We start from the raw sequence: 12,838 nt of genomic DNA on the forward strand, positions 1-12,838 counted from the left end.
AAATGTGAGATTAAATCAAAATATATAATCGACTTCACGGAAGAAAAGAGTGTCGGAAAAATGCTCGGATTTGGTCGTGTTCTGCTAAAAAATGGTATAAAACACGAATCGACATTTCAAGTGGACATTATGAAAGTACGTATAATACGAGTAGATAGCAATATAACTTCGGGAGCATATCTTAATTCAAACGAATGCCATATATTGTTCGAATTCGATATAGAATCTGAGCCTGGCTTTAAAATCACAAAGGAGCCTTCAAATCCTATTTATTTACCATTAAGACCAGACGGGCGCCAGTTCTTAGATAACATCACACTACGCATCTTGGATGACAACGGTGATTTGATCAATTTCCAAAAAGAAAAGATTATAGTTAAGCTGGAATTGAAAAAGTTGACATAAATATGGGCTTCCGCTATAATTGTCAACCGCAAATTGTGCTTTCTTCTAGACTAGCAACGTATCCCAATAAAAGCAAGCGACCACCTAAACCAGAATCCATTTATAAACCAAACTTAAGGTGTGAAGGACGTCTACCACGACTCTCTACCAGAGATTATAAATTTCTACAATTTATTGGATTGAAAGTACGTAAACAATCAAAATGATGACAACTAGCGAAAAAATTGAAGTTTTTACAGAACCTATTCTCGATAATTCTATTGTTAGCTTGCAAGAACACACGTATAAACCATATGGATCTCCAAAATTTCAAAATTCCGACGAAATTCGAATTCCAGTTCATTTTCAGGATATTATTTTGGACATATCCGAAAGTTATATCTACATTGAGGGCACATTTGAGACTACCGACGCAACTAAAAAATGTTATTTATCAAATAATTCACTAGCTTTCCTTTTTGATGAAATCCGATACGAGATGGGTGGTGAAAAAGTTGCAGCAGTCAGAAAACCTGGGATAACTACAGCTTTAAAAACGATGGTTTCCTTTGGTACCGCACATACCAAACCGCTTCTAACATGTGGCTGGGGTCTAAACGAAAAGAAACAAGATATTTTAGATCTCTCCAGCAATATTTTTTCGGGTAAATTACCTTTAAAATATTTAATGGGTTTTGCCGAAGATTACACAAAGGGAATTTTTAATGTAAAGCAGGAATTGATTATAATAATCGCTCGTACCTTTAGCAATTGCTATATTGGTGAAGTGGAAGCTAATATAAAAATTAATAAAATTGAGTGGAAAATTCGCCATATAATCCCAGAAGATCGACAAAAACTTAAAATATTGTCTCGTATCAATAAAGGTAGTAATAGTGCAAATATTCATATGACTTTTCGAACGTGGGACCTTTACGAACTGCCTGCTTTAAGAGAGACTTCGTCAGATGTTTGGGCCATTAGAACTAGCACAAGTTTGGAGAAACCTCGTTATATTATCATCGGATTTCAAGATAATAATAATTCGGAAAATTTTAAGAATAACGCAACCCAGTTTACTTCTGCCAACGTTAGTGATATTAGAGTGTATCTTAACTCAACTGTTTTCCCTTACGAGAGATGGAACCTAGATTTTACAAAAAAACTGTACGCTGCAGCCTATTACAATTATGAAAATTTCCAAAGAAGCTATTATGGACGCGAATTTAATGATCCTATGATGCATTTCGGCGAATACACAAAAAATCCAGTATTCCTAGTCGATTGCGTTCACCAGACAGAGAATGTGAAATCTTCAACCGTAGATGTGAAAATCGAGTTCCAAACACGAGATAGCAAATTTCCAAAAGACACAAAAGTATACGCCTTAATAATACATGACTCAATAATTAATTATAATATTTTAAATGGTTCGGTGTCGAACCAATCTGTATTCTAATGTTAAGGAATAATTTTTTGACACAAAAAAAAAATAATGTTTTAATAGTGCATTATTGTTATTTTAATTATAACATTTTACATTGTTCGAGTTCGACCAAGTTGTATTTTAACTTTAAGGTTTACTGTTTTACACGATAATTTTTTTATATGATATATTAAATAGTTCGGTGTCGAATAAACCTGTTTTTTAATTTTAAGTTGTTTTTAATTATCGATCTAGTGTCTAGTAAAAAGTTTTATTAAAATAAATAGATATATAAATACATTTGGTTTTTATTCTTTTTTTTTATAATTCTTATTGTGGTTCTAAAAAGAACCGATTTTATTATATCTAGTGGATCGACGATTATTTATGGGGTAGTTGAGTCTGCTTCTCCATCGTCATCATCATCCTCAACGATTTCTGGAACCCACATCCAAGAGCTGTCAGCTGGTCCAGCTAATTCGTCCGGTGGTTGACATGGAGTCCACCAACTTGAGGAATCAGGTAAAGTGTCCTCCTCCGAATCGGTTTCTTGATTGTATTCTTCCAAGTCAATCTCGATGCGTTGACCTTCCTCAAAAAATTCGGTTTCTTCCGAGGAATTCGAGTCGGGTGACGCTGGGCGCTCCACTCTTTCAGTTTCTAGACTGAATACAAACGAAGAGGAATCTGACATGATGGTTACTGATCCCAAGAATGTGAGCTTTGAGCTATTTATTTCCCGAACAGTGTTGCCGTTTCACAAATATTTTCCGAAAAAATACTTAACAAACATGCGCATAATAATTTAGTTATATTTAGTTATATTAATAAATTTAGTTATATTTATACAGCTTTTTTTTACTAATAAAAAAAAAAAAAGTTTTACGATCAAGTAGGCTTTGAACCCCCACGAAAATCGTGTCATTGTCGGTCAAAAAAAAAAAAAAAAGGTTCGGTTCGACATTGTCCCATTTTTACAACAGATAAGAACCACCCGTTGGCCAGGTGTTTCAGTTTCAAAAGAATATTTACCTGTGCGAAGAGAATGTGATAAGTGGATAAGATGGTACTTAAGCTACTGAATTTTCAAAGCTTACTTCGACGTTAATCAATTTTACAACAGGGAAGGACCACCCGTCGGGCAGGTGTTTGCGAGGGTGGATATCAATCAGTTTACAAAGGGGTGGAATATTGGCAGCGGTCGTCCCAACTCTACCTTGAAAATACTGTCATTGTCGGTCAAAAAAAAAAGGTTCGGTTCGACATTGACCCATTTTTTACAACAGATAAGAACCACCCGTTGGCCAGGTATTTCAGTTTCAAAAGAATAGTTACCTGTGCGAAGAGAATGTGATAAGTGGATAAGATGGTACTTAAGCTACTGAATGTTCAAAGCTTACTTCGACGTTAATCAATTTTACAACAGGGAAGGACCACCCGTCGGGCAGGTGTTTGCGAGGGTGGATTGTCAGCCAAAAAAAAAAAAGGTTCGGTTCGTTATCGACCCATTTTACAACAGAGAACGTTTTCAGGTGTGCCAGATGTTTCAGTTTCAAAAGAATATTTACATCGGCGTAGATAATGTGGGAAGTTGGTACTAAAAGGATACTTAAGCTACTGATTTTTCAAAATTTGGTTCAACGTCAATCAATCAATTTTACAATAGGTAAGGACCACCCGTCGGGCAGGTGTTTTCAGGTTTAGACGTTCCAAGAAATTTTACCTACGCTACTTATACGTCTTATACGACGCTAATAGTTTTGATTTTTGCCTTTCTGTTATTGGTTCAATCCCCGATAACCCAGTAAGGGTGGTTTTTCAAGATTTACTTTTTTTATTGTTAGGCTTTCTTTTGCAAAAGTAACATCCAACGTAATTTTCTTTTTTTATCTATAGAAATATAAAAAGAAATATAATATATAATATATAAAAAGAAAAAAATATATATAGAATATAACTCCGATAATAAATAAATAATTTAAATTAATATATGTGGGGTTCTAAGATTTTTTTATTTATAATAAGATTGTTCTAAGATTATTTTATTTTAAAATGTTTAACTATATACAAGAAAAAAGTAATTTTCTTTTATTTTATCTATAGAATATATCTCATAATAATAAATTAAACTAATATATATGGGGTTCTAAGATTTTTTTTATTTATAATAAAATTGTTCTAAGATTATTTTATTTTATAATTTTTAACTATATACAAGAAAAAAGTAATTTTCTTTTATGTTATCTTTAGAATATATCTCATAAAAATAAATTAAACTAATATATATGGGGTTCTAAGATTTTTTTATTTATAATAAGATTGTTCTATGATTATTTTATTTTATAATTTTTAACTATATACAAGTAAAAAGTAATTTTCTTTTATTTTATCTACAGAATATATCTCATAAAAATAAATTAAACTAATATATATGGGGTTCTAAGATTTTTTTTATTTATAATAAGATTGTTCTCAGATTATTCTATTTTATAATTTTTAACTATATACAAGAAAAAAATTTAAAATTTTTAATTTATAAATTTATTAACTATACAAAATACTATTACACTATTACAATACTATTATACAAAACTATACACATTACTATATACAAAAAAAATATATATTATTGCAAACAAAAAAAAAATATACTAAAAATTACACTTATACATAAAAAAATATTAATTTTCAATAAACATTGCCGCTAAAGCGTCCTTTTGAGATTTTTGGATGCTCATTTTTTTCTTTTGAGCATCAAGCTCCAATTTGGCTCGCTTTAGGGCTTCCTCTGCCATTTTCACTGCCGCTTCAGCCTTTGCCACCGCGGCTGCACCATCCTCTTGATTTTTTCTATAGGATTTCATCCATATCTGGATGTGTTGCGCCAAACCAAGCTTCTCCACAGGTGATGGTGCGACACGATGTGATAAAGACCCCGACAATGTAGCAATTGTTGTTGATGATGATGAAGATACTGTTTTCTTTCTTCTCCTCTCAGTATTAGTTTCATCCATCGTCAACATTCGCTTTAAATTTGGTAGAGCTGAGCCGGGCGAATGCTGTTTCTGCGATATTCTTGATTGTTCTTCATTTTCTTGATATTTCCTATTGTCTCCACTCTCGTTTTGAACAAGATCTTCAAAATCTAAGATCACTGTGTAGTTCGGATCTTCGCAGTCCGGAAGGGAATTTAATATTTCCTCACCATTTACAGAAGACATGTTTTTTATCTCTTCGGCAATATCTGAAGACTAATGCAATAACGTATGAGGAACTCTATCTTATAGCCGATCTCCCCACTGTTACACCCTCTGCGCATACTATGCAGTATTATAGAATAACTAGGAATTTTTCAAGCCTATGGCAACATCGCATTCTTCCTTCGTCTAGTTCTTACCCTGAACCCACTAGTGATCTATAAGTGTATTATTTGTATTTACTTTTGTTCTAATAAAAAAAAAAATAATCACAATAATTATTGTAAAATAGCCTTTATTTTAAACCATTTGAAAAAAAAATACTATAATTACAACTTCCTGTCTTAACCAATACACTAATTATTTTAAGAGACTTAATATAGTCCTCATTCTATGTTCACACTTTTTTAGACGCTCCTCCCTAATCTGAAGTTCCAGTTGTTGTAGTGCAAGTGTTTCTCGCGCTTCCACTACACTCAATTCAATTTGCTTGAATTCGTCCAAGAACTGTTCTTTTATTCGCACCACTTGGGCGAACAGGTTTCGCTCTTCCTCACTCAAGTAGTCGTCGAAAGTCTGCTCTTCTTGCTGTTGCTGCTGCTGCTGCTGTGGGTGTTGAACCGGTTGCGACTCTTGCTGCAATTGTTGGAGCAGCTCGTGGTGAGGTTGCTGTTCTTGTTTTTCCTTATTACACTTAGTATTACGTTTTTCACCACCACTTTTTCTCTTATAAGGTGTCTCCCCCTTCAGTATGTTCTTCAACTTTGATCCGGATTGTTTGTTTTTACCCCCTACTGGAGATGGTTTAGGCTGAACCACCTGAATATTTGATATAATATTCACTTTTGGTTTTTTCTTCTCCTCTTCCACCACTTTCGCAAATATGCGATCAAACTCTTCACTCTCAAGTTGGAAATCGATATCATCACAAATTATATTTGCCATTATAGTCTGCGTATTAAATAGGTTATGTTCGGACATCTCTCGCTAGGAAAACTAATGAAATTTATACTGTTGAGCTACTTTTTATACACGAACACCCCACTACAAACTCTCCCTATACCTGATGCATGCGGTTTGAATATTATTCTTCAATATGTTTCAAGGGTAAAGTTACATTAAACAGAGTGTATCTTAAATGTTCGGTTATATACTTTAACCTTAAAAAGTCCTTAACATCAAGATCTAAAGGGCGCGTTCAGGGACGGTTAGCGGTTGCGTAAGTGGTCTCTTTTTACACACAAAAAAACAGTCAGCCGCTTAGCAAAAGTTTCAGCGACCGGTCAGCCGCTGTGCCCCTGAACGCACACAAACTCTCGATATTAAGATGTAACATTGTTGCCATTTTAAATGTTCTCGACATTGGAATATTGAAACTGGTTGCAGTAGGGAGCTATTCACAAAATAGTGGGCGGAGTTAAAGATAGTAGGAGGAGTTAAAATCATGGTGGGGTTTACTTCTACTTAAAGCTCAAATCTGTGTTGTATTCTATCATATACTGTCACTTAGTGATACAGTACATTACTAAAATATCAAACCAGTGTCCATTTCTTACAAGTTAACTATGGATTTGTGGAAACCAGTAAAAACTCCAACACCACCGCCAGCTGACATATCCTGGGATGAACCATGGGATTTGTTCCACCAAAACCAGCCGATATGATGCCTCCATCAATACCAGCTGATGTATCATGGGACGAACCATGGGAGACGGTTTCAATAAACCAACCGATATGTCGCCTCCGTCAATACCAGCTGATGTATCCTGGGACGAACCATGGGAGATAGTTCCACCAAAACCAGCCGAGATGACGCCTCCACCAATACCAGCCGACATATCCTGGGACGAACCATGGGAGACGGTTTCGCCAAAACCAGTCGATACGACGCCTCCACCAATACCATACGATATATCCTGGGATCAGCTGGATGAGACGGTCCCACCATCCGATTTATCGTGGGACGAACCAGGGCAGGGATACTGCTCCAGAGGAGTATTATAGGGTGAATCCTATAATACTACCTACACCGCAAGGACTCAATAAAAAACAGAGAAAATATTTAGAGAGCGTGAACGTAAAAGACACGCTCTCTTTAATACCCCGCAGTGCTATCTATATAATTTATAGTTTATTTTTAATAATTATAATTTATAGTTTTTTTTAAATAAATAAATATTATTAATACATTTTTTTATTTTTTTTAACAGCCCTAATACACCAATATATGCTCAGAGTTGAGAAGAAAATCATATATAGGTAGTGTTATCATTAACTTTGAAAATCTGCATTTTTTTTCTTTAAAATGAGTAGTTAAAAGGAGTAGCTAAAATGAGTTGTTGGGTCACAATGCTATCTTCTTTAATCAATGTTTTTTTTTGTTAATAGACCTAAACACACTAATATATGTTCAGAGTTTCTGACTTGAAAAATGAATAGCTTCTAAGAAAATGTGCATTTTTCTTTAAATTGTATTTGAAATTATTGCTGACTTAAGAATAAGATATATTTGTCTGCAGCTGTACAGACTGCCAAACTATTTTTCTTCTTTGTTCTAATTTTTTATCCTACACTATAAAATGCAGTGATCTCAGTTCATGTTTGGTAGCTTTGTTAAGTGTTTAGTTTAAATATCTATGGAATAATAACACAATCTCTTTAACTTTTTAGTAGGAATTATCTTAATTAAGTATTAAATTCAGATGTGAATATGAACAATAAAAAAAAACACATAGATTTTTTTTTTGGAAACAAATATGATTTTATTTAAGTAATATAAAAATAAATCACAGTTAAATAAGCTTTTTCTAAAACATGTTAACAAAAAAAAAATACATAAAAATTTAAACATTTACAAAGCACAAATGCGTAATGGACACAGTTATATACATTTACATATTCTATTTTCAATTAAAACTAATATCTACAGATAGGACTTTTCAACTTATACGCTTTCATCTATTTCATCTCGAAGCATCTGTTCGGCGATATATAAAAATATATTTAAATTAGTATCGGGATCTGTTTTATAAAACTCAATATCTGTATGCCCCCAAGGTAGAGTTTTTGTTGTCGTAGGAATTAGATATCTTTTGTCATCTCTAGAATTAAGAGCCACTCGGTTGGTTATCATCGTGTAAACGTCGTGCAAGTCACTTTTGAAAGATTTCATTTTACGAAATATAAGACCACCACGTTCTACTACTTTCTTATAATCGTCTACAGTTAAATCTTTTGCGATTATTGGTTTTTTTACACCTTTTGCCTTTTTTATTTCAGTGTTGACTGAGGCCACATAATAAGCTTTGGCACCTGTGCCATAGAAGCATTTTATTGGATCAGATGGAAATTCATCTTTCATTCTACCCAATATCGATTCGCTTTTCTTAATGTTGTAGTTGTTATTAAATGCATAATTTGATGTATCAAATTTTGTTGGGTTTTCAACCATAATCTGGTAAAAATTTTCCGTATATATTTTTAATATCAATGAATCCGTGTCAGTGTACAATAGAGAAGCGTCAGCGCCAAACTTTTTTTTAATAAAATTATAGAAAAAATCATAAATTACAACTTTAGACATATCCAATATTGAAAATCCCGTATATATAGGTTTATCATATAGTATTTTCAGTCTACCCATATGAATTGCGACTAAATCTTCAGTAAAAATTGAGCTGGTTTTAAAATTTGGACGAGCAATCAAAGCCTGGGCTCCTAATCGTTTACCTTTATTTTCCCAATGAGTGACTAATTTAATATCTTTACGATTTTCAACATTTTCCATGGTTTTTCCAAAAACGGCATTATTATATAGTTTAAATAAGTCTTTTTTAAATTTAGTTTTAGATTTATTCCTTAGTTCTGTATTAAAATCGATATATTTTTTTAACCATCGTGACTGCTGGAATTTTAATACCCTATGAATTTCTGTTACTATCAGATCATTTTTTATGGCTTGTTTGAGTGTTTGATAATGAACAATATATTTTCTTTTATCGTTTAAATTCGGAATTAGTTTTGTTAATTTTGATGTTTCCGTAGGTGGCACTATATTTTCAACTAAGAACGGAAGATCTGAATGTTTATCGTGCAAGTGCTTAGGATAATGTATATCAACTTCCAAAACGTAACCGTATTTACTATCGTCTTCAACATTCATTATGTCTAAATCTATTATTTCACGTTCTGTTAACCAACGGAAATCTCTTAATGGTAATGGTTGAGACATACTATATCCATATAAATTTGTTGCGTCTAAATACATAATAAATGATGAAGGTTCTGAAGGATTATAATTTGGAAGAAACTTATTATTTGCTATATGTTTTCTTTCCGAACACTGACTTACACCACCACGAATACCGTTTTTAAAAAAGTGAATCATATCAATATCCGTTAGCAATTCTAACTCTACCTTGGTCATGCGCAGCATTGAGTCAAATGACAAGCTGGGTAAACTATAGTATTGAAGTGGATCCAATTTATGTATTTTTAAACTTGTATCGCGAAAATTTTCGAAAACATCGCACAGAAGAAGAGTATCCGATTTTAAGTATAAATCCGAATAATCCCCTAGAGTTTTGCAATTGAATAAGCGCCAGACATCCTTTGCTCTTTGATAGTCCACATCGCTAATATGTTCGTTATTTAAATCATCGTAAAATTCATGTTTAGTAGGAAGTGAACGGTTATTCATTTTCTTCAAACTATCCATAAATGTATACGGAAATACACCTTTTTGACGCATTAGGTCAAATTTTTCTTTCTCCGGAAAATGCTTTTTTGTTTCCTTAAAGTTTTCAATTGATAAACCATTTCCCAAATTTGAAAGAGATGTAGATAAAAATTTAAAACTGTCTATAAACCTCAATTTTAAATATTTCTTTTTTACCTCACCCTTACTACCTACATAATCGTCAACGTAAATGCTTTTTGTAAACGAGACATACTTTTCTTTACTCTGGGCAATAATATCAATTTTGTCTCCATGACGACATAATTCCTTAATGAACATATGAGAATCGTAGCCGCTTAAATTGTGAAAGACAATGGGTACAAAGTTGGGTAATTTAAAATTTATATTACAGGTTCCGTGAGCTGCACCTCTGTATTTTCCGGTGAGATGGCAGTGGTCCCTAACTTTTTGCTCTTGGATATCAAATAATCTTTCACATATAAAACATGTTTTTGCGTTAATAAACTCAAGTTTTTCTTTATTGCTCAATGGGATCATCTTCTTAAAATCTTTTAGATATATGTTGTAAATACTTCTTAAATCATTTTCTATGTGAGAAACAAACTCTTTAGCGGCGTCCTTACCGCGATACGTCTCAAATTTAGAAAAACTATCATCGAAAGAACATTTTATCAAATAAGCGAACGAATAAGGTTCGTGTTTGACGCTTTTTAATGTATATGATTTTGTTGAACTTGGCGCAACAGTAGCAATCGGTTTAAGAATTGATTCAAAATCGGCATATACTACAAACGGTACCCTTAATTGTTTTTCGATGTTTTCGAATTTTAGAATGTTTTCGGGAACGCATTTACCGTATTTATCAAGCTTATGGGTCACAGACGGTATTGATGTGTACACGTGATTACAGTCATGATTCTGATGCAATACCAAAGCATGTGCTGAACTGAAATGTAATAAACAACCATCGCAAAAGTAAAGCTTATGTTGATGAGAGTTTATTTGGCTGGAAACAAGACGAGACAAGTTTTTTATCCAGCAATAATGTGTTTTAACACAATTTATATTGCATATATGTCCATCACTATTAACTTTACAATCTTCAATTAGTAATAGTAAATTCACATGTACCACCAATTTCCTTTCTGTGTACCGCAATGGACCTACAACTTCCCAAACTATTTTATTATTTTCAATTTTGCTTTCGAGACCATAAACGTTAACTGATATATTATTCAATTGTTCAAAAGTTTTTATATCGCGCAAATTCATTGGAAAATCCAAACCTGCTATATTTAACAATGTTGCAAAATGTGGATATGAAGATAGTTCTGCAATTTTAGACTTAGCTGGACACAAGGCTGACGTTATGGCCCACGCAAAACAATACTGATCCATGTTTCTGACATTGACAACGGCTTCTTTTCTCCGAATGGGAGTTGGCAACTCAACGAATGAAGATCCACCGATAGGGTTAAACTTGTTAACGTTAATTTCTAAGTACATAATTTTTTGTAAGGCCCAACCTAAAATAAACTGAAATATTATTCTCTATACATCTTATTTAACTTTAGTATCTATAACATACCTGAGTCTTTTTCAAGAAATTCAGATGCTTGTGTCATCAATTTATCGACAAACCATAAATATTTCTCATCTAAGTCTGAAGACCCATCGATAATTTGATTAGCAGTATTAAATGATTTCTCGCTACTATAATTTTCAGTGGATGGTAAAATATAAGAACCAAATACTTCCATGTTTACTTTGATGCTGTTATGAGCAAAAATTATGTTTTTCAATAGGTCTAACACTGTGGATTTTATTTCATTAAAGAACATTTGGTAATCTATGTAGACATTAACTGCACATACTCGATAACTAACGATCCTACATTTAAATGCAGTTTGAATAATTTGGACGTTTTCTGATAATGGAATTGCTGCATTATTCCTATGCTGCAATGTTCTCTCATGACGGGATATCTGATTGCTGGGAATTGTGATATTACATGACGTACAGGTGTGCTGAACATTTGATATTGATGGGTGTAGAGCTTGACGTTTAGGTGTTGAAGGTCCAGGGTCGGTTGCTTTTTTACACGATTCGGCTTTATGGCGCCGCATATTATAACTTCGCGTAAACGATTTACCACAAGCTTCACATATATATAACATTTTGTTAATGTAAACTTTATAAGTAATTACTGAACAACCTATACAATGCTGCACACACCAAAAATATATACGTTACAATAAGATTCTGTAGAGGCATGTCAGAGTTTAAATAAGACCTCCCCCCCCACCCATATTCTCCTAAGAGCATCGATACGCACGATTCATTCCAAAGACATCTGGTCTTTCAAGATCATACATCAAGGTCCTTGTGAAGGGTACACAAACGCATTTCAAATACATCTGAAGTCAACCTTAAAGGTCGTTTAAGGTCTCACAACAAGGTTCTTTCTGGAATCACTCAAGGAGGTTTGAAAGCCACATATGTCAAGGTCAAGCGAACTGCGCATGTGGAGGAGCCCAATCGGCTAATATCTCCTACTCACTAGGACTACATTCCAAAAGTTAATAGAATTAAAAAGTTTAAACTTTTTCGGATGACTTCAGATAAGTATGTCGATGTTTACGCCATGAAATCTGAATCAAAAATGGTTTGATGTCCTGCGCCGACAAGGGCAAGTACGATCCACAGAGTGTCCGAAATTAGTCAGAACTAATTCGATAGGGTGTATGTTGGGTTGCCAATAGTATCGTTTTATTAAAACGTTACAGTGTTTCATAAAATATGACCATTGAGTAATCACGGTTCTGCTTAAACTGCTTGACGTTTAAAGCTGATTTTTTGGCAAACGGATTGACTGTTGGGTGTAGAGGTTTGATAAGGAGGGGTTTCTCGAATCTCAAATTCCACTGGGGTGAAAACACCCCTCAAATATTATAATATTTGTTATTTAAAAAACGGTTACTCTTTCGGAAAATCGCTTGGATACGCATAAATTATTTTGTTTTTTTACATATTTTGGGACGATGATCATGAATCTGATGTCGGTTTCGCAAAATTCAAAATGGCGAATCAAATACGGCCGAAGCGAATTTCAAAAAAAACACATATCCAAAC

General features: G+C 33.4%; 2 protein-coding genes across 2 annotated transcripts; one reads left to right on the plus strand and one right to left on the minus strand.

Annotated features, from left to right (window-relative positions):
- The first annotated feature begins 581 nt into the window (after positions 1 to 581).
- Positions 582 to 11,260, plus strand: LOC115882698. The gene is made up of 2 exons (XM_030900915.1): positions 582 to 3,476; positions 11,050 to 11,260. The coding sequence occupies exon 1, from the start codon at positions 608 to 610 to the stop codon at positions 1,841 to 1,843; it is 1,236 nt and encodes a 411-aa protein (XP_030756775.1). The 5' UTR covers positions 582 to 607; the 3' UTR covers positions 1,844 to 3,476; positions 11,050 to 11,260.
- Positions 7,821 to 12,117, minus strand: LOC115882690. Its single transcript, XM_030900902.1, has 2 exons — positions 11,295 to 12,117; positions 7,821 to 11,232 (listed from the first exon to the last, which is right to left on the minus strand). The coding sequence occupies exons 1-2, from the start codon at positions 11,881 to 11,883 to the stop codon at positions 7,952 to 7,954; spliced, it is 3,870 nt and encodes a 1,289-aa protein (XP_030756762.1). The 5' UTR covers positions 11,884 to 12,117; the 3' UTR covers positions 7,821 to 7,951.
- Between the last annotated feature and the right edge of the window lie 721 nt (positions 12,118 to 12,838).

The sequence above is a fragment of the Sitophilus oryzae genome, unplaced genomic scaffold (assembly GCF_002938485.1).
Source record: "Sitophilus oryzae breed Bouriz unplaced genomic scaffold, Soryzae_2.0 scaffold_1113_pilon_pilon, whole genome shotgun sequence".
Lineage (NCBI taxonomy): Eukaryota > Metazoa > Arthropoda > Insecta > Coleoptera > Curculionidae > Sitophilus > Sitophilus oryzae.